Source organism: Populus euphratica, unplaced genomic scaffold, assembly GCF_000495115.2.
Source record: "Populus euphratica unplaced genomic scaffold, PopEup_1.0 scaffold1.1, whole genome shotgun sequence".
NCBI lineage: Eukaryota > Viridiplantae > Streptophyta > Magnoliopsida > Malpighiales > Salicaceae > Populus > Populus euphratica.
In genome coordinates, this window is record NW_011499845.1 from 3,366,462 (window position 1) to 3,387,855 (window position 21,394).

General features: G+C 37.1%; 4 protein-coding genes and 1 long non-coding RNA gene across 14 annotated transcripts; 1 reads left to right on the forward strand and 4 right to left on the reverse strand.

The window, feature by feature from the left end:
* Positions 1–555: 555 nt before the first annotated feature.
* On the reverse strand, positions 556–3,750 carry LOC105121168 (cell division topological specificity factor homolog, chloroplastic-like). 2 transcript variants are annotated; one of them, XM_011019726.1, is made up of 3 exons: positions 3,529–3,750; positions 1,759–2,230; positions 556–992 (listed from the first exon to the last, which is right to left on the reverse strand). In XM_011019726.1, exons 1-3 carry the CDS (start codon positions 3,616–3,618, stop codon positions 874–876), a joined length of 681 nt encoding a protein of 226 aa, XP_011018028.1. In that variant the 5' UTR covers positions 3,619–3,750; the 3' UTR covers positions 556–873. The 2 variants fall into 2 exon arrangements, with proteins under 2 accessions (XP_011018028.1, XP_011018021.1); XM_011019719.1 differs by lacking the exon at positions 556–992 and having other exon boundaries at positions 1,488–2,230; positions 3,529–3,749.
* Positions 3,751–4,527: 777 nt separating this feature from the next.
* LOC105121152 (uncharacterized) lies at positions 4,528–9,172 on the forward strand. Of its 3 annotated transcripts, XM_011019689.1 has the most exons (7): positions 4,528–4,978; positions 5,436–5,547; positions 5,800–5,956; positions 6,849–6,997; positions 7,268–7,419; positions 8,152–8,266; positions 8,729–9,172. In XM_011019689.1, exons 1-7 carry the CDS (start codon positions 4,686–4,688, stop codon positions 8,849–8,851), a joined length of 1,101 nt encoding a protein of 366 aa, XP_011017991.1. In that variant the 5' UTR covers positions 4,528–4,685; the 3' UTR covers positions 8,852–9,172. The 3 variants fall into 3 exon arrangements, with proteins under 3 accessions (XP_011017991.1, XP_011018000.1, XP_011018010.1); XM_011019698.1 differs by lacking the exon at positions 8,729–9,172 and having other exon boundaries at positions 8,121–8,244; XM_011019708.1 differs by lacking the exons at positions 8,152–8,266; positions 8,729–9,172 and adding an exon at positions 7,516–8,114.
* A 607-nt stretch (positions 9,173–9,779) lies between these two features.
* LOC105121140 (uncharacterized protein At5g01610-like) lies at positions 9,780–12,111 on the reverse strand. 2 transcript variants are annotated; one of them, XM_011019678.1, is made up of 3 exons: positions 11,814–12,111; positions 11,039–11,093; positions 9,780–10,340 (listed from the first exon to the last, which is right to left on the reverse strand). In XM_011019678.1, the coding sequence occupies exons 1-3, from the start codon at positions 11,817–11,819 to the stop codon at positions 9,961–9,963; spliced, it is 441 nt and encodes a 146-aa protein (XP_011017980.1). In that variant the 5' UTR covers positions 11,820–12,111; the 3' UTR covers positions 9,780–9,960. The 2 variants fall into 2 exon arrangements, with proteins under 2 accessions (XP_011017980.1, XP_011017972.1); XM_011019670.1 differs by having other exon boundaries at positions 11,827–12,109.
* A 906-nt stretch (positions 12,112–13,017) lies between these two features.
* Positions 13,018–15,883, reverse strand: LOC105121183 (uncharacterized). 4 transcript variants are annotated; one of them, XR_841507.1, is made up of 5 exons: positions 15,818–15,883; positions 14,645–15,656; positions 14,060–14,173; positions 13,480–13,872; positions 13,198–13,290 (listed from the first exon to the last, which is right to left on the reverse strand). It is a non-coding gene; the product is annotated as an uncharacterized LOC105121183 (long non-coding RNA). The 4 variants fall into 4 exon arrangements; XR_841510.1 differs by having other exon boundaries at positions 13,480–13,686; positions 13,786–13,872; positions 14,645–15,865; XR_841504.1 differs by having other exon boundaries at positions 14,645–15,865.
* Positions 15,884–16,714: 831 nt separating this feature from the next.
* On the reverse strand, positions 16,715–19,863 carry LOC105121199 (uncharacterized). 3 transcript variants are annotated; one of them, XM_011019760.1, is made up of 3 exons: positions 19,534–19,863; positions 18,734–18,752; positions 16,715–18,046 (listed from the first exon to the last, which is right to left on the reverse strand). In XM_011019760.1, the coding sequence occupies exons 1-3, from the start codon at positions 19,676–19,678 to the stop codon at positions 16,840–16,842; spliced, it is 1,371 nt and encodes a 456-aa protein (XP_011018062.1). In that variant the 5' UTR covers positions 19,679–19,863; the 3' UTR covers positions 16,715–16,839. The 3 variants fall into 3 exon arrangements, with proteins under 3 accessions (XP_011018062.1, XP_011018069.1, XP_011018055.1); XM_011019767.1 differs by lacking the exon at positions 18,734–18,752 and having other exon boundaries at positions 16,715–18,071; positions 19,540–19,863; XM_011019753.1 differs by lacking the exon at positions 18,734–18,752 and having other exon boundaries at positions 16,715–18,071.
* Positions 19,864–21,394: the final 1,531 nt, after the last annotated feature.

Below are 21,394 nucleotides of genomic sequence, written 5' to 3' on the forward strand. Positions count from 1 at the left end.
GCATAAGAAAGAAAGTGCACCACGTCGGTGTGGTCTTTTCTACTCCAGGAGTACAATGTCAACTGAAATTGCGATAATTCTCCTGACACTGGAATTTGGGCAATACTTGAATGGACAAGCACACCAACCAACTCCAACGTCTCTGCTTCATCAATCTCCGTTTTGTGAACCTGAAGTAAACACTACCATCTCCCATGCTTCGAGGAAAGCTGACCAGTGGAGATGGCAGCATTGTATCTTTCAGTATCTCGAATGGCGGTTAATCGCATTGAAACCTTGAAAGACATTCCTTAATCTCAGATGGGACCTAGCCATTTTAAAATTAAACAAAACACAACGAAAGACCTGAAAATTCAACAAATTCATACAACTCACAAGCGCATTAAAAAGACATAATAAGATACGTGAAAGAAAAACTTAATAGAGATCCAAGGTTTGTGTTGCTACTACATATCTGGTTTGAAACCCGATTGGCAAAGGACTAGAAATTTAATCAACACTCTGGTTTGAAACCTGCTATATTTGTTTTTTAAAAAATAATTTTTGAGAAATTATATCATCAAATCATTTCTATTGCTCAAATCACCAATCAACACACTGACAGGCTACCTTCAGATGATCAATAAAACATACAAGCACATGCACACACAAAACTAAAATGATTTTAGGATGCCAATTCACATGCTCCAGCGTCATTAAGGCAAAAGGTCAAATCGAAGAGAAAGTTCAGAAAGAGCAAAATCTTCAACCACTAACAAGAGTTTCACATATACATAGGAGTGAGATTATCTTCGTGGCTAAAGGTCCAAATATGAAAAAGATAAAGTTTTGATAGTAGCCAAATCCCCCTCTGTTTAAATTGAAGCTTACAATTCATCCTGTTCTTTCATCTGGGATGTAGAAATCAAACCGAACATCAACAGAACTAGAAGTTTCTCCAGTATCTTTGTACTCGATGTTTGTTATTGATCCACTCTCGTCTTCTTCCTGATGTCCGGGCTTCACCCGATGTACAGGCGCTGTCACAGAGTTTTTTAATTTGTAAGATTTATTCCTTATTATTTTAATAAACTTAAGAAAAATAAAATATTAATAAATTATTTTCCAGTTCATTTTCCATAACATAACCAAACACTGGAAAATGTTTTCCAGTTCATTTTTCATAACACTACAAAACATCAGAAAATACTTTACTTTTCAGAAATTTATTTTTCTCAGAATTCACTTTCTCAAAATTTACTTTCCAAAAAAAAATAAATTTCCTGTGTTTGCAGGGGATTGGCAAAGGATTGGAAATTTAATCAGCATCACAAACAATTATCAAATCATTTCCATTGCTGCAAACCACCAATCAACACACTCACACGCTACCTTCAGATGATCAATAAAACATACCAGCACACATATACACACAAAACTAAAATGATTTTAGGGTGCCAATTCACATGCTCCAGCGTCATTAAGGCAAAAGGGCCAAATCGAAGAGAAAGTTCAAAAAGAGCAAAATCTTCAACCACTCAACACGAGTTTCACATATACATAGGAGTGAGATTATCTTCGTGGCTAAAGGTCCAAATATGAAAAAGATAAAGTTTTGATAGCAGCCAAAACCCCCTTTCTTTAAATTTAAGCTTACAATTCATCGTGTTCTTTCATCTGGGATGTAGAAATCAAACCGAACATCAACAGAACTAGAAGTTTCTCCAGTATCTTTGTACTCGATGTTTGTTATTGATCCACTCTCGTCTTCTTCCTGATATCCTGGCTTCACCCGATGTACAGGCACCGTCACAGAGTACACCGTCCCAAGATCTGTATCAGTTGTGACACTCAGTTGAACTTTATCCTGTGATTCTATCTCCACGAATTCTGATAGAGCATGCACAATGTTGTTCACAATTTTCCGTTTTGCCTCATCACTAACTGCACATCTGTCAGAGAAGAGAATCATCTTCAGACGCTGTTTGGCAATCCTTGCATTTGAGCTCTTTCTTTGAGTTGGTGAAGGGAATATTATCCTCCAAGCCAAGTTTAAACGCTCAAAGAAGCTCATGTTTATGGCACTTAGGAGCAAGCTTTCAGCTTCTTGATTAATTGCAGTTGAGGACAGTTGGTAATCTTCAGCAATCCCAGCAGATCGTTTAAAGTGACCATGTATTTTAAAGCCAGGCCACTTGAGCATGTTTTGGGAAGTGCCACGTCCTCCATTGAGGAAGCCTAGGAACTCTACCTATATATTACAGAGCAAAAGACTTAACTATAGTGAGACATAAAACTTCACACATGCCAAAATCTGCCAGCCAAAAATTCTTCAATACTAAAAATACATAGATGTAAAAAACAAGAGCAAAAGATTATCTGTTCACTAAAGTAGTTCCGACACAAATACTGTAACAACTACACGCAGAGCATTTGGCCATCCTGTATCTATGCTGTCTCATTTTACTGAACATCGCATGGTAATCTATACCAGAGCATACCATCCAAGTCTTTGTTTTTCCGTAAATAAATGCAGAATTAGTATATGAATCCTCAACTTAAACAGCCCGGCACTCCAAATTTAATATTTCTCACTGTTGTATCTCAACTCTTCAAAATGAACCAATTAAGCCTTTCATCAGATGCCTGCTAACAAGGTGTTCATGTTAGCAGCATCTGCTGACATGGCAATCCACATCAGACCAAATTAAAACACCACATAATCTAGTCACGGAGAGGGGCTGAAATAAACAGAAAATCTTGGCGATAGAAGCAAAGATCTTGTCACTTGAAACCCATTTTAATTTATTGTTTTTTCTGGCTCTGAAGGTTTGAGAATTTGGGCCACTCCCATTGATGAGACTTCTACACTTTCATACATGAAACCTGGAGTAATAATCAGAATGCGTCAGTGTGCATAAATATGGCTTTGGAAAGCCTCTCTATTCTTCAGTACAAGATATTATGAGTAGAAAGATCAAAAGCTAACCCAACTCAGTGTATCCACAACATCAGACAAATGTTTCTTCAAGTTTAAAACATGAAAATAACAACCTTAGAGCATGTAAATATAAATTCAGGAAACAAAACCTGCGTTCGAAGTCATTTAATTGACAATTTCACTTCACCATAATCTACTTTCAAAATATATCTAGGTGCCAAATACATAATGCTAAACACCTCTCTAAACCATAAATTTTCTAAATTTCTGTTCTTCTCCTTTATTGTAAATCATTGCATACGGATTTAAATGATACATAATCACATACGCATTGACCCTTGTATGCCGAAAACCTATCAGCCCAGATCACCAAATGAAACAACAAATGGCACCCATAATTTATCAGCCTCCATGAACAATTAAAAAATGATATTTATATGCCAGTTCTCCCTCAAAAATCAACCCACAACCCCAATCTTCTCCATCTCATTTCCCAAAGTATTTATCAAATTCCCCAGCCAACACAGATAAATTGACATAACATGGGAAGCACTCAAAATACACGTGAAAACAGAAGCGAGTGGAGCTAAATTAAACGGAGTGGAGACCTTGGAATTCGAGGGAGTCAAAGAGCATAGAAGGTGTTTAGAGTAAGAGGCCAGTGTCGCTGAGACCCTCAGATCTCCTGATATCGTCATTTCCGATTTTGTAAGCTCTCTCTCTCTCTCTCTGGCGCTCGCACCTACACTGTCTCGCTGCTATGTTTTTGCTCGCGGAGTGGCAATTCTGTTTCACGCTGCCTTCCTGGGGTGGACTGATAAGGTGATATGTTATTCACCCGTTCCAACGACGGCGTTTTTATATGGTTTAATTTGCAATTATTTTGTTCTTGTTGACCTAATAGCCAAGTCTTACTTCGGAATTAACGGCATCATAGTAGTTGAGTACTCACCACCCTCATTTTTACCATAAAAAATGATTTCCCCCCCGCCTAATAAAGGCATGGTCTCTAATTTAAAATAGAAAATTTATACGATCAAATCCTCACATGGTCCCTTCTAATTTATCGAATTCAAGTTTTAAATTTCACATTCATGAAAATTTATTAATTTGAATACAATAAATTAATATGTTTTTTAAATCCTTAAAATTTAATCTTAATTATTTAGTAATCTGATTTAAAAAAATGCTTGATATATTCAATTGTTTAATATTGATTTGTTATCCATAAAAAAAATTAATTATTTTATTTTAAAAGTGAGTTTTAACTTAGATTTGATAGTAAATAAATTTTCCCATTAATATAAATCAAATTCAATATAATTTTTTGTGCAAGAGAATATTGAGTATAACGTGATATAAAGGTATTTCAATTTCCCCCTTCCTTAGATCATAAAAAATACACATAAATGAGATTCAATTCTATATTTTTTCAAGCAAAAACAAAAACAAATTAAAATATACTTTAAAAAATATATTTAACTGCAAAAACAAACCCTATCATAAATGCAAGTTTGTTACAAAACAGTAAAGTGACCAAAAAAAGTAATAAAAAATGAATAAATAAAGGGCCATAATTGTTAACAAACAAAATCAGAGTGGTGGAGTCGAAGGCGCAGCTAGAGCCGAGAAAGCTAAGAGGCCAGAGAATAGGGCATGGATCTATCACTCACAATTCACAACAGACTAACATAACCTTCTACTTTCCACACTAAAGAACTGTTAGCTCCCATAATAAAAGAAAGAACCGTCCTGTCCAAAGTGAATGGGCAGCAGGTGGAGAGCTACTGCTTCTCTTGTCCTCGACCACATAACCACAAAAGCTTCTGACTTTCTTTTATCTAACCTTCCCAAACCTTTTAATCGCTCACACCCTTTAATCCAAACTGTCCGTGGCTTCAAATTCAGGCCATTTTCTGCAATCCCTTTCCGGGTTTCGGTTTATAGCTATGAAATTGAATCTGGGTCTCATGATTTCGCTCTTAATTATCCTTTGGGACCTAAAGAAGATGAGGAAACTGGAAAGATTCCCGTCAAAGCTTACTTCCTTTGTACCAGGTCTGCCACTTTATATTATTAATGTTCTTTTTTTTTCCTCAACGGTTTCTTTGTTCTGTGTCCGGAAATGTGTTTTTTTTTTCCTGTAGCTTAGTGATTATTTTTCTTTGGTGGGTTTCTATTGGCTGAAATTTGTGGCTTGGATTAAACTAGGCTTCAATATGCAACAACCCTCTTTAAAGATTGTTTTTTCCCCTGCTGAGAGACTTCTTTTAATGTTAGTAAAATGTTGTCTAGATAGAGAGATTGCCTGTTGTACTGACTGTCCGGTCACTAAAGGGTGATGATTTGAAGTGCCTACGCTTATGTTGCTGGGTTTTGGTTTTTGATAGCGAGCGTCTTTCTTCGGTTCGTTACGTGCTATCCTCTCCATGCTTTATGTTCCTCTTATATTTGTGGTTCTGTGTTTTTTTTTTTCTTTGATGGTTTGGTTTTCTCAGATTCGTGATTTTGGCAGTATTAATTTGAAGAGCATGCAAGCAGAGAATTTAAGCAATGTTGTTCCTCCTACCTCTCGCTCGACAAATTATACTGTCCTCAGATTTTTCAATTTCTCTTCAGACATTAGTGTAAGCTGATTGAAAACAATTACGTAGGGTTTTTTTTTTGTGATCGTTTGAGCTTCGTTAGTTTTCCAAACATTCTACCTCCTTCTGCATATGGATAAAAGTGGTGGGAATCATGTATACTTAAGATCAGATCCTGATTCCAACCAAAAAAAAAAAGAAAAACGAAAAAAGAAAAAACTTTCTAACATGTATTTATGCCTTTCAAGCCGATTTGTTTGATTGTCATCTTATAACATCTGACTTTTAATTCAGGCACTTGGAATAGGAGGGTATGCCAGTTGCCGATACATGGTTGTATTCCAATATGGATCTGCTGTTCTATTTAATATCGAGGATCATGAAGTTGAAAGGTACCTGGAAATAGTAAGGAAGCACACTTCTGGATTGCTTTCCGAGATGAGGAAAGATGGTAAATTGCTTTGAGAAGATCCTATATTTTGTCTTATTTAAATAGAAAAGTTAGTTTGTTTGTCTTGTTTAGTAGATATATTTAACGTTTTGTGATATTGTGCAAATGTGGTACATTCCGCACTTTAATGCTTGAGATGAGAATCGCATTTAGGACAGCATTTAGGACAGTCATCGTATGTTATGGGTCAATGGAAATGCTTCCCCTGCTACTAATTCCAGTGATGTATGGTTGGCTGGCAATGATCGTGACCCAAATACCAGACTTAATAGATGAAGAAGAAAGGAAAATTAGATAGAAAAAGGAGAAATAGATGAAGAAAGGAAAATTAGATAGAAAAAGGAGTGATTCACCCGAATCTCTCTCTTCATGCATTCATTGCGTAATTGTTTTTCAGTTCTCCTTTTCCATTCCGTTACAACCCAATTTATACACACAATTGGTTTGTCCCAAATATTATGGATAACAGGCCTTATTACACGTGTCTCCTAACACATTGCAAGGGATAGCAGGCCTTATTATTACACGTGTCTCCTAACACATTGCAAAATAAAAGTAAAACGGTGCGTTTAGCTACTTGATGAATTCCTGCTCTGACCGCTGATTCAAATCTCCACTGCCTCTGTTATTGCTTGTTCTTCGTCTTCGTCCCCTGTAGTGCTAGTATTTGCAGCATGTGACATCGTAATCCATAACCAACACCAACTAGTTTGGGATCAAGGCTTGATTGTGTTGAGTTGAGTTGAACTCTCATGGCTTTATTAGTCTCTCAATTTTTCCAAGTTTTGCTCTGCCAGCCTCATAATTTGTTTTGTAACCACTTTAACTTTTTGATAATTTCTGAATACGTGAATGATTTCTTGTTTTGGCACTTGGTTTCTTCTTTTATTAGATTATGCCATAATAGAGAAACCACTTCTGGCTGAGGACATGCAGGGAGGTCTAGATTACATCGCTCTCAAAACCTTAGACACTGATAGTATTCGCATTATTGGAAGTGTGCTTGGGCAAAGCATAGCTTTGGACTATTTTGTTTCACAGGTAATCTTGCATTTGTATCCTTGATTTGTGATGTAAATCAAAATCTACATGGTAGAAGAAGACATTAGGTTGTTCAAAACACAGTGTGGCAGATTTCAAGAAATCGAAGCTTTAATCATTTGGATGTCAGGATTCAACTTGTGAAACATTTTTATTTATTATTGAAAAATGGCTAGCACAATTTGGAATGGGATGCCAATTGGAGGAACTTTAAACTCAAAGTAAATTGTTAATTTCTTTTGCCCCTCTCACACCCTCTCTCTCTCTAAGGTTGACGGGATGGTTGAAGAGTTTTCTGGCATAAATCGTGCTATGGAAAAAACTGGAACTTTCACAATGGACAGGAAAAAGCTCCTTCAACTTGTTGGGAAGGCTAATTCAAATCTAGCTGATGTGATTCTAAAAGTGGGTCTTTTTGAGAGGTACTCCATTGTTACCATTGGTTGTTAAATTTCTCTTTGCATATTATAATTTTAAATGGTCTCTTTCACACACTCTATTATCGAATTTCCTTTCAGATGTAAAACCATGTGCTGTTAGGAGATTTCAGTAAGATCTTCTTGTTAAGCACCTGGTGAACCTTTTAGGTTTCTGTTCCATTTCCCCATATATTTACTGTCATCAGTCATTAAGAAGCATGAAGATTTTAAAGAGCAGGAAACTTTTTTAGAAAAGAATCTTCTTTTTCTTGGGTAGTGTTGTCTCCAATTTAAAGAAACGCATCTGGCATCTGAATGAATCTGCTTATCTTAGATGAGGAGTTCTGCATGGAATCCTTTGGATGTTGGTTCAAACTATGATGATTCCATGGGCCATATAAACTATTGATGTTCTTTAGTGCTATTCAATAAGCTGTTCTTAAGTTCCTTGTCGGTCTAGTCTGGTATCATTTCGAGAATGAATGTGCGTGTGCTTCAGCCTCATTATATTTTCAGGTTCCTCACAGAATCTCATTGCTCATTAAAGTTTAGACTCCTTTATCTAAGAAAAAGTGTTGAGACAAGCCTCAGTTAGAAAAGGCAGGTTACAGGTTGACTATAATGAAATTGTAAAATTGATGAATTTGTAGAAGTATCCAAAACAGCATTGTATATGCTGTGATTTTTTAACATGCATTTTGCAGCCTTTACCAGTTCTATTCTTTCACTGTCCAGATCTGAAATTGCTTGGAGGGATGCAAAATATGCTCAAATATATGAGTACCTCAGGGAGGAGTATGAAGTTACTCAACGCTTTGGAAGTCTGGATTACAAGTTAAAATTTGTAGAGGTACGCATCTGCTTTTATTATTGTACCTGATGAATATTATGGATTTTGGTGATTACTTAATTTTAAATAGCTATGTGTACGGTTATTGTGGTGATTGTGTTTATAGAGAGTTAGGCGTGAAAGAGCATATAATACGTGGTGCTCATTGGAGATAGTGCAGTTGCATGAATGAGAGGATGCTTGAAATATTTCATAAAATGTAAAGAAATTTAAATAAGCAGACATATTTACAGATAGTAGACTGTTGATTGATTTGCAGTATTTTTCAAGACTTTTTCAGGTTTCCTCCAAAATATTGCAGTTGGATTGCAAGTAGTAAATTAATGGCTATTCATCTGGCAATTGCTCAATAATCTCCACAAGCACAGTTTCCACATCTCACTTTTCTGAATTTGTTGTGATAGTTATTGTGATATATTCATCTGGGAGCTGCTCTCTCATCTCATCTCTCCCTTCTTGCAGCACAACATTCATTTCCTTCAAGAAGTTATCCAAAACAGACGATCTGATCTTCTGGAATGGTGCATTATATTCCTGCTGAGCATAGAGAATATAATATCAATTTATGAGATGGTTCAAGGATGAAGTGCAGATACATAGCTGATTTGATATACATTGGCATACGACAAAGTTAGGATTGCCGAATGGAAAATCAACAATTCAATCTTTTGTAGAGCAGATCGATTTTTCAATATATATCCGTAATAGATGATCTGATTTTGCAGTACAGAACGTGGTGGAAAGTTTCTGGTGTCCATTTTGTAGTGTCAATTTAGCTGATAGAAAATTCAGAAAGGAAACCTTTTCATACGCCAGCACGGCTATGTATTAACAGTTAAGTGGACAATATGTTTGAACGCTTAGTTTCTCTTTTGAAATCAATATGGAAACATATTCACCCGCAGCGAAGTTCAACTTCTTATTGTAATGATTGCGGCAGGGGGCAGTGCCTGCTGGTAAAACCTTATCACTGTGACCGGAGGTAGGTCAGGCATGTATCGACCTCACCGTCGTGATAATCTTGGTCTGAGGCCTCAAAAGCAAATGTCTGCTTTTGGTTATGATGGTGCCGTTTTTTTCGCAATGGGTTTCTGTTTTTTTTTTTCTTTTTTTTTGTTGAATGAAACAAAGTGGTGACATTTGCTTTTAGTTGGAAAACTTGCAGCTACAAGAAGCATCACAACTTGCCCGTGGAGGACATCATGTACCAGCATGAGGAATTTACATGTGGTGTTTAGACTATAGATGGCATAAACAACATCCATTACGCCCAGTATCAAATGGAAAATCTCTAGTAAAGGCGGATAAGCAATCGACCATATGATGCAAGTGCGCTCTGCTCAGCTGCATCCATCCATCACGTGCATCAGGTCGATTTTCCCCCGTAGCAATCCATAGCCAAAGCTCTCGTTAGTGTAATCGTGTACATGTCATCATTATTGGCTCTCAACGATCCTTACCCACCAAATTCACTAGTGCAGAAACGCTAATAATGGTGTGTAAAATCTCAAACTCATTGCAAGCGCGTAGTGAAGTTCCATTATAGAGGCAATTGGATTTCGAATATTACATCCATAGCAAAGAGATTTTTCATCCGTTGATTACAGAGCACGAATTATGCTTAAATTCCAAAAAATGACTAAAAATACGAGCACTGATCATGGATGAAGATGATGGTGTTCCACATCCTTGGTTCAAAATTCCTCAACCCTGATAGCAGCCTGTGGTACATCATATGCACTTTTAGGCCTAGACTTCTTGACACCAGCTGTAAACCACACCTTATCAGACTTGTAGCTCTCAACTGTCACACTCGTAACCTTGACCCATACGAGCACTTTTGTCTTCATTCCCTCAATACCTGTCAGCTTTCCCCTCGTAAGTATTGTCTTTACTCGAGGTGCATACCTAATTACAGAAGAGTCCTTGAAGCTGACCTCACATGCAGAAGTCAGGTACACAATCAGTTTGGCTTTTGATTCATCGAATTCATAGCAAGTTACGTTCTGGGGAAAAAGTCCCGGTGGCAAATTGTATTCTCGGAGGAGATCTGGCAAACTTTTTAGTGGCTTTCCTGCAGAAAAAAGTAACATACAGTTAAGCATCTGGTATAAAAGAGACGACTTCAATAATGAAAGAAACCTTTAAAAATTGATGTCCTTGTTAACCATCCCATATTAATTAATCTCGAGTCAATTGAAGAAATAGAGCCCTTAATTACTTATAAATAGTTTCAGGATCTCAATTCTGCGAGCAAAATTGTAATATCCATTGTAATAATGCATATTAAAGATGAGAAGGAGATTGCAAAACATTCACTAAAGACTGTAATGTATCGAGCAATCTAGTGGAACTGCGAATGTGTAAACACGCATATGCTATAAAAACTGTTGTGGGCATCACATGTGTCGTTGCTGGCCCAGTCTCACGGTTTTTCAACTTCTTCGAAAAAGCAACAATCACTAAATGGAGCCAGAACATACAAATGATAAAAGATTCTCCTTTCAGAACATTCTCCAGAATTCTGATCTACAAATGACAGCATTGTATCACCTCAAGTGCCACTCAAAACAATAATGCAGTTAAATAAACACAACCTTGTATCTAATTGAAACAATCCGCAATGAGGTGGAGAATGAATATCAAAGACATTGAAAAAAAAAAAACAGTGGCATGTTAAACATCATCGGTGCACAAAAACAAACACCGTGCATCATTAGTCATTTCCTCAAGAATACCTGTTGCTTTAGCTACATATAATTCTCTACGTACCTTTCAACTTGTTGAAAACCCATCTTGCCTTCTCTTCAACAGTATTTGAGATAGTCTGCAACCACAAGCAATCGTGAACTTACACCATATACAAAACAAGTTTCACAGCAAAGCAAAACTACCATACAACCCAAAATAAAAGAGGGCAAAAACTCCATTTGGCAATACAAGACGCACGAATGAAATCCTAGGGGCAAAAACTCCATTAGGCAATACAAGACTTTTTTTTTGGTAAGTATTAGGCAATACAAGACGCACGAATGAAATCCTAAAAATCCTTTTCCTTTTTCATTGGTTCAAACACAATCATTTCATACAAGAAACTCAATTGGGTCTCCTTCAATTCGTCTCTTTTCCTTTTCTTTTCTTCCAGTCAGTAAACCCCATGAAAGAAAATTAAAATGTAACCTCCAAGTTTTCGAAACCCCTGGATTCAATACAAAATAAAAAGAAATATCTTGTCCACATTACATATTCTTTTTTTCCATGATGGCATAATCATTTACTATCTGCATTCTTTTTTTTTCTTCCATGATGGCATAATCATTTACTATCTGAAAAACAAACCCATCTCCGAAAGGACTCCTGTTTCCATGAAAATCAACAGATCCATTTAAGATTAGCACAATATCATTAAATGGGTATCCTCCAATCAACCCACATTACACCAAAATCACCTAAAACAAAAGGCATACTAGCTCAATAAAAGTACGGTAAAACAAAATCATCATGACACAGACATAAAGTTAAAGGAAAAGGGAATTAGAGTACGTACAGGCATCACTTACATTGATGTCTTCAGTAATGTTGGAGAACTCTTCTTTTGCTTTCTTTGAGATCCATAAGCTTCCTACTTTCAAGCTATTCACTTTTGTTAATGCTTTCTCCATTGCCTCAAACTCTCTCGAGCACCGAGCACAAGACTTCTCTTTCTCCTCTCCGATCTGTTGGTGAGGCTTGAGAGAGAGGGCGTGAGACGACTGAAACAGTAAAATGGAAAGGAGTGGGGTTGCTTTTCTGGCTAAAATCTGAACACTGGTTGGCACAAAGGGACAAAAAGTGTAGCTGCACAGCACATTTGAAAAAACGAAAAGCGGCGCTCACGCTTCTCTAGGCACTGAATTTTCAATTTAACCGAGGGTGTTTCTGTAAATTTCAGAAAGGGTGATGATGGAACTTGCCGCGATTCCTTTGGATTATTATCTGCTGTCCCTTTCTTTATTTTCTCGTGTCACAGGATCATTCTCTGTTTATCAATTACTATTTTTTTTGGGAAAAAAATCCATCCTCTGTTGATTGATTATTATTATTAAAATGGGTCACTGTAACAGCTATGCACGAGAAAAATAAGATGAAAATTTTATGCAGAAGTTAATGTAAACTTTTGATGATTTCATAGTTTCTAGCGCACAAGGTGTTTTTGCTTTGTGTTTCCTTTCTAATTCTTTTCTGTTTCATGTCATATTCACATTACATTTAAAAAAAAAAATTGTTCGCATGATATTTTCATTTCAATTTCTAACGCTAAAAAATAGATCCAAATCCTTTTTAGAAAGTATCGGAAAAATTCCCAGTGTTAAATTTTAGTTTCAATTACAGCATCAGTCAGAAATTTATAATACTAACAATATAGGATTTACAACGACAGACGTATCATGCAAGCAACTGTATACAAGTTCATATCAAATCTTTCTTCCATGCAAATACCTTTTGCTGTGCTTCTAAAACAAGGCTGATGATTAAGAAGGAATCATTTTGCCATAAGTATGGTAAAATGCATTTAGCAAGGGCCCAAGACTCTGAAAGCGACTGCCTACTAGAAAGGATAGATCCCCCGGAGCTAATACTGATGAAAAGTCTTTCAATTTTTCTCTCTTTGGGTTGCTTCATGTCCCCGCATTTGTCTATACCAGGCTGATGATTAAGAAGGAATCATTTTGGTATAAGTATGGTAAAATGCATTTAGCAAGGGCCCAAGACTCTGAAAGCGACTGCCTACTAGAAAGGATAGATCCCCCGGAGCTAATACTGATGAAAAGTCTTTCAATTTTTCTCTCTTTGGGTTGCTTCATGTCCCCGCATTTGTCTATACCAGATAATTAAAGATGCAATGGAACATGGTGGGCCTGAAACCACGATTTTTCCAGCTCATTAGTCGACAATGACAACTATAGCAATGCAGCTGCCTCTTGTGTCAACAGCCCCATCTTCGTGGATCACCAGGCGGGCTGCTTCGTCGGTGACAGTGTTTGCTGTTTAATAACAAACAAGGAAAAATTCTATTAATAAAACATACACCATAACATATAACATTTGTCGTTCATAAAATGCTAGGCATTTATAACTATATAAAAGCAGCCTGCAGATCTGTTTCTTTTTTTTTTTTAAAAAAAAAAGCAATGACTAGGGCATCAGTCCAGCCTTCTCAACAAGTATTCAACCTGAACTTCTTTTGTCAGAGGCATGGTCCAGTTTTTGTACAGATTAGCAACTAAAGTTGGCTCCACTTTGTGTAGGGAATCAGTTCCGTCATCCTGCTGGGTGACCCCTACCTCTTGACCATAACTTCTTGTTTTCATCTCTACTCGGTTCTTAACAGCTGCTTCCACGGCTTCATATGTGAGCAACGCCATGAGTTGAGCTCGATCCTGCAAGAACCACGGCCCAAAGGATGACAGGAAAGGATGACAATGTGACTAAATGAAAAAAAAATAAGGAGACAAGTATCGAAGCAGTTTAATCTGCACTTTGATAGCGGCCTCGTAATCAAAGGGGGATTCCCAAACCGTAACCCCTGCAACAAATTTTCCTTAGTGGATTCTCTGTGACAGAGCCTGCAATAAGAGTCCAATAGTAGGAACAAATACAGGATTTTAGATTGAACTCTCTTGCAGAAGTCATCCATTTTAATTTACCAGTAAATTACGTAGCACAAAAGTGGCAGTGCAAATACTAGCATGTTACTTGGCTCAGGTATCAGAGAGGTCTAGGAAATCATAGTAAAGTTTCATTATGGCATACCATGCCAATCCTCAGATCAGAGACATGACTCGACACGTCATGGAGTCCGCAAGAAATTCTCATTCTCAAAAAGGAAAACGAAATCTTCTTAACCATCAATGAAATTTAATTCCTCTGTATAAAAGAAAATAAAAGAAAAGCGCTGTAAATCTCTTCAGCATTCATAGGGGTCCGCTTGGCTTATTCAAGACAGAGAAGAGGTCGATTTTCAACCTCCACGAAGGTACAGAGTCCTTGTGGAGACGTCTTGAAACCATTGACTGCCATCAAAAGGGCACGTGCTTCAAGGTGTCTAAATAAACTGGGACCTACTTGCAATAAAGTAAAATGATCGGTTCAATGGCATACCTGCAAGCAAAAAGAAAATAAAAGAAAAGCGCGGTAAATCTCTTCAGCATTCACAGGGGTCCGCTTGGCTTATTCAAGGCAAAAAAGAGGTCGATTTTCAACCTCCACGAAAGTACAGAGTCCTTGTGGAGACGTCTAGAAACCATTGAATGCCATCAAAATGGCACTTGCTTCATGGTGTATAAATAAGCTGGGACCTACTTGCAATAAAGTAAAATGATCGGTTCAATGGCATACCTGCAAGCAAACCATGTCACAAACCATGGAAGAACCACAGTCGCCACCAGCCCTAGCTTTCACCAGCCCTGGAAGATGATCCCTGAAGTACATGTTCCAACTTCCAAACCTTTTTGTTTATATTGGTTGAACCAGCACAAGGATGCAGAACCTCATATCACATCAGTAAAGAGACCAAATCCGTCAGCAGAGAAGACACTCAGCACAAAACTCGACTATTTTAGAAAGAATCACAGCTCATTTATTCAACTGTTGAAGTAGAAGGCATGAGCAAGTGTCACTTGAGATATGCAGTGTTTGGTAATTGTGTCACGGAAAACACACATTGTAGATCAAGACCTTACCTGCTAAAAGAAAGTTGTGAGAAAGAGATGAGTTGCTGAGCAAGCATCAGTATGGTGCAAGTTTATTAATCATGTCAGAATCCCAAACCATAATTCACATTTTAGCAGAGCATAATGCAAGGTACATGATAAAAAAATTTATTACATTACCATGTTTAGTAACCAGCAAATACTGAACAAACCTACTATTTGAACTCAATTGACTACGCAGAAATTAGTACAGAGTGCAAAATGGTTCCTTTGGCAGCAAGATTAAATTGTTCTCGTCATTTTATTCGAAATGCCTTGCCTCTCAATGCTTGTAAGTTTTAACAGCCTATCCCAATTCTAGTTTATTAAAAAATGATGTCGAAACCACAGGGAACGCGGCGCCGCATTTGGTTGAATTTGTATCCAACAACAAACATGCTTCCGGAGAACACGAATCACAAAGCAATTAGATTCGGTGCCCATAATGCCAAATATTGTAGCTATCCAGAGAGATGGGGTTTTGAGGCTATGTTGAGTTCAGAATAAATTTGTTGATGATGGCCAAACTTATCAAATCAAAGCAAGCATAATCATAGAAATGTGTTCACTCTGAGATTGTAGAATGCTCAGCATAATTCACGAGCTTGAAGTAGGCCTGTCACAATGTATGAAGAGAGAATATTTCTCACCATTGGTTACTGCAAAGGAGGCAGCATTGGGTCAGGTAAAGTTTCTCAAAAGAAGGGGTTCGCATCTGGACTTTTACATCGCCCCACATAATTTAAGAGAGGAGAACTTAAAATTTATGAAATCATGATTTTGTTAGAGTGTTTCCCTTTTTTCTCTCTTGAAAGCGCACCTGAGGATGGAGCCTTTCGGTTTCTTTTACAATGAACTCGACTAAAGAACCATGGAAACCGTCCATGCATACCTGGAATATACTCGGATAAATAAGGCCCATTTGATCTTGAAAATATAGAGTGAATGATATCTAATACAAAGAAGAACACGAACAACACAAGGCTCCACGGACTGTTGATATGTTAAATGTTGCAATCGTGCTTCTTGGCTACGAGGTTGTGCTCAGTACAACATGTTTGGCCTTAAAAAACAAATCACAGCAAGTGTTCAGCCTTGTTTGCCATTTTATTCGGTTTAGACTTTAGTGAAAGAATGCGAAGGTGTTGTTCCGTTGATTAGTTTGGAGATCGAGGTAAATGGACGGACACCCGGGAGGGAGGGGGGGTCCATTCCGGTCCACGAATTACTGCCTTCTGAAGTCCAGTCTTTAGATCCATCTCTTTTCAAATGATAGCAGGCTTAGACTGGCATATCGGACCTTGAACTTGGACAGTCTAGCCCGTAACTAAGTCTGCTCGAGCCCACACCAATTTTTGCTACAGGGTCCATAAAAAAACACACCAGTGATGCTATAAAATAAAAAAGGAGTTTTCAACAAAAAAATAAAAATAAAAAAGGAGTCCCGTAACCAAATTAAGAAACGAATCTTTCTCACATCTCAGTTTTTTAGTGGATCGACCTGCAATTGGCTTGTCTTAGCGATTAGCGATCCTATTTATTATTTGGGTGGAAAGAAAATGTCCCGACCATTATATGAAAGGTTGTGTCCCGCACATATTTCTTTAAAAGTGATCAACAGTAATTAAACTAAGTTCATGATTGTATATCAGTAGATTAGAGACAGAAGTCGATGTCATGATATAAGAGTCGCGGGAGATTGAGAAGCATTAAGGAGGAGAGGAGAGAAGGACGAGGATTTCTTGAAGAATAATGGAATAATGATATATAAACAAAATCATTGACAACATCAACATTCATATGATGAAAAGAAAAAACAGCATCAAAATGCCTGCTAGCTAGCTAGCCTTCTTTGTCCATGAATCTTCGAGCTTTCACAAAAGCCTCCTTTAAGTATGCCCGAAACCTAACGATATCAAGCTTGACATTTTGGGTCTTCATATATACCATGGCCTTTGTATAATTTCCGTTGACAAAAGCTGAAGGGTTCTTAAGCACCAAATCATTAACCCGATACTTTTCTGCCAAGCTACTTTCGTTAACTTCAATCTTATATTTCATATACTCTAATCCCAAGACTCTAGCAGGCTTCTCGTAGAATGTCTTAGCAGGCCAATCTGTTCCAATTGGCACTATTTCACCCACCACCGTTCCTACTCTTAGAAACAATAAATGTGTCATCGCAGCACCATGTACTGCTAACATTGCATGACTTCCATGGAGTAGCCTGTATGTTTCCCTCACCGAAGCATTTCGCTTTGGCTCGAACACTATTGCTTTAAATCCCACTTCCTTGATTGTCTTGAGAACTTCTTTCAAGTTCAAGATCTCACGACCGACACCATTTTTTCTATTCACCAGAACAAGCTGGGGCCTACCACCCTTAGATTTACCAGATGTCGAAAGATATTTACCTCGGGGACCATATGTATTTTGTAGGAGTGCATGGAAATCAAGGAGTGTTTTATTCCGGGGGAGCAATGTAGGGTCCACAACTAAGGGACCGTGTGTCATTAGCCCTACGGTTGCTGATGGGAAGCAGTGTGTCCTGGTCTGATTGTCCATGTTGACGATGGGGTGCCTGGTGAATTGATGCAGTAGATCAGCGTATTTTTTGGCCCACCAATCACTCCAATTGGTGACCACTAGGATGACATCTTGATCTAGAGTGAGAGAATTAATGGTGATGTAGAGAGCAAGCAGACCATCATTGAACTGATGGTAGAAGTTCCCCGTGTACCCGCCCGTGCTGAATACTATGGCTGGACTAGAATGCGTGATTCCGCAGGAGGATTTTGGTGGAGCTGAGGTGAGTGTTAGTTCGTTGACTTTAGACTTGGCATTTTTATCCGTCTTCCGGGGGTAAGGATGAAATTTCACTGTGGAGTCTAGTGGGGTCGAGTTACTGGCGCCGATTGCGAAGAATGTTGAAGTGATTGGATCCAAGAGCGTTGGACCGTTGACAAACCACATATCATAGTATCGGTGAGAGCAGTCGCATGTGATTACGTTCTCGACCCCTGAACGGGAGGTTGAAGAAGCTCGCTTGTCTTCCCGTGCCATGTTCATAGTAACTGTAAAACACAAGGCATGTCTATTTTGAATGCAAGCAAACATTTGTGCAAATCACAGTGATTGGAAAAACAAGTAATGGCTTTGGTTTAAGGATGACTGTTTTGATTTAGGAGATGTTTAGGGTACACCGTAGTTGTTTTTCAATGTAATTTTTAATAAAAAAAATATATCAAAATAAATTTATTTTACTTTTTAAAATTATAATTGACATTAGCACAATTAAAATAGTTAAGAGCATAAAAATATAAATTCAAACAAAAATAAATTCAAACTTCAAAAAACATGCTTTCAGTTATGTTCCCAAACAGTCATTTAGCTATAGAAGAAAGATTGAATTGAATTACCTAAAAAGAAAAAAGACCAAATTGAACAGAATGTATCGAATTACAAATTGTGCTGTTTGAGTTCAATAATTTTCGAGAGATGGATCATGAGAGAGGAGGTGGATCGCTAAAAGAACTTCCTTCAGCCCATTTGTGTTGGAAAGGAATAGCAAATTGATATTTAAAAAGAATTATTAACTTTTCATTTTAAAACCAACTAAAATCAGATTAATAGAATTGAATGCGCCACTAAACTCGATTTAGCTTAGAAATTCAATTTAGACTGATCTGCTCATCCTAACAGCATGCCTGAATGGGTGTGTGAGAGTGCTGGCTTTTCTTCCCGTTTCTTTCTTATAATACCTGCATACCATATACTCGGAAGTCTGAATGGATGGAGTTTTCCAATTTAAATGTATCTGTTCATTGGAAGTGATTTGCTAATACAGCATTTTTCAGCCCAGTGTTTATTTTACGAAAGCATATTAGGTGAATTGATAGAAAAACAACAAAGAAATTAAGAACTCAATTTGTTGAATCACATTGTTTTAATTTCTTCAAGATTCAATAAAAATGAAATGTGAAACTAAAGCTTTTCTTCTTTTCAAAAATTTGGATCGAAGTCCAACGGAACATCATTATTGGATACTTGATTTGATATTTTCTTAGAGTGGATCTGTGTTTTTTAACTTTTTATGAATCAATGATTTATTATATTTATATTTATATGTGATTTGTTAATAATAATTAATTTAACAGAACAAATCCATCCGATAATTCCCCTTACAAAAATTGTTGCAATTTTATTTAGTCTATTTTCACGATCGTACACGGGACTTGAATGCTAGCGAGCAACTATGTGAAGTCTTCACAAGTAATGCAAAGCTATACAAGATCAAAACAAGAAATAGCTGCACCAACAAACATGATCCATGTTTTTATATGAAAACTAGACAAGAATTAACGAAAAACAAGAAAATGGTTCCAGACTAGCTAGGTGATAAGGAATTGCAGAAGGTCAACTCTATCAGACAATCAATGAAACCTGGTATTTTGATATTTGAGTCTGTAATTGAGAAGAATATCATGGCAATCACAACTTAGTTAATCCTGATTATCGATGGAAGGATTACGTAACCCATACCTGGTTTACTCCTGGCTATCAAGGAGGCCAAATTTGATCCAGAAAGCAACGAGAAGTTTATTTGGGAAGTGAAGAAGAACACCATAAACACGAACACGAAGGACACAATTGCAGTTGTAGGAACTCCCTTCTTCAACATGGTTTTGTTGCGTGGCTGGAGTACTGCCTGTAAGAAGACGGTGTTTTATGCGAAAGGGAGATACCTCGTCAAGAAGACGATCGGCTGCTAATGCTACCATATAATTAAAATAATGTATTGTCTGACCAAAATGGAGGCCATGATAAGACGTGGAAATAATTTGGGCGCCAGTAATAGGAAATTAGTAATATGACAGTGATTTGTACTTATGAGCTACTTGGGAAACCACCTACCAAGTGAATTTCTTATTTAATTGGCCATCGATGCTCAAATGCTGATTGTATATTGATCCTCGGAGCGACCCCTCGATGTCTCGCTTTAAATTATTCTTGAAGGGAATAAAGAAACAAGTAATTGTGAGATGCGGACGAAAAACAAATTTGTAGCTGTGGACAGCTGCGTCACAAAACGAGTCCACAGCTAAACAGAAGCATGGACAAAAAAATAACGACCATGAAATTCCACGCTCTGTATCCCCTTCAATGTTTAACGGAAAACGCTAGGGTCTGTAAATCGAGAAGACTAGGATCAGATGCTGATAATCTCGGTGACTGGCTGGTTGCAAGAAGCCGAATCACTGTTCTTCGTTGGTTTCGAAGAATAGTACCGAGAATTGGAAGGGACATGTGGATAAGATACTCCCCAGGTTGTCCTCGTGATTAAAAGCTCGTAAGAGATGTGCCATTGCTACTAAGCGAAAACAATTTCACGTCTCGTACCAAAAAATATCATTTCGTGTTTGCGTCTTGCCATTGATGAAAGTGAATATAATTATATTTCTGAAATTTCGCATAATTTATAGGTGGTTGGATTTAGAAATGCAACGACTGGAAGCTTAAATTGGACTAGTTTAAGATTAATTAAATTAAATAACTAACAAGGTCCACCTGATCGAAACATAATTGATTGATTTAACATAATTTAAAATTCAATTAAATCAACTCTGTAATATATAAAATAAAATAAGATAATAAAGTTAATCGTTCCAAAAAAATGATTAATTTAATTACGCAAAATTTTTTATTGTATCAAATACACATCAACCATGGATATCATCACTTTTATTAAATGATAAGTGACAAAAGGTGTTCATATCAACATTAAATAAACTTGGAAAATGGAGTGTTGCTGTAAGCTGATGTAGCGGGATCATCACCTCTCACTAAAAAACAATTAAGCCAAAAAAACTTAACTACCTTCATTATTATTATTACATGAAAACCTGGGAACGAAAAATGTACAGAAGCTGTCCCCAATCTTTCTCGGTGAAATAAATGCTACCTAGTAACGAGCGACTCTACCTAGTTGCTGCTCACTTTTGTGCAGTTTTGGGCTTTTTGGCCACAATTCAGTATCGTATTTCCGAAGACTTTTTTAAAAGTAATTCTCCTGAAAAATTATTTGATGATAGCGACGCCAAGTGGATTGCGTGTGCAAATTGTACAGATTTTATCAACCGTCATTAATAACACTTTGACCAAGTTATTTGATCTATGATCTCTCAGTTATTATAGAGACTCAAGAGTCAAGATCAAAACAAGAAAAAAAATATTATTCAACTTTTCATCAATTAAGACATTACTCGAAGACTTAATTGAGAATAGCTAAGCAGACTAATTTGATGTTTAACCTAATATTCTTAAATGGTAGCGCTTCGAAACCATTTTTTTTTGTCGTTCTTTGCATATCATTTATCGGGTTTGTAAGAAGAATTAT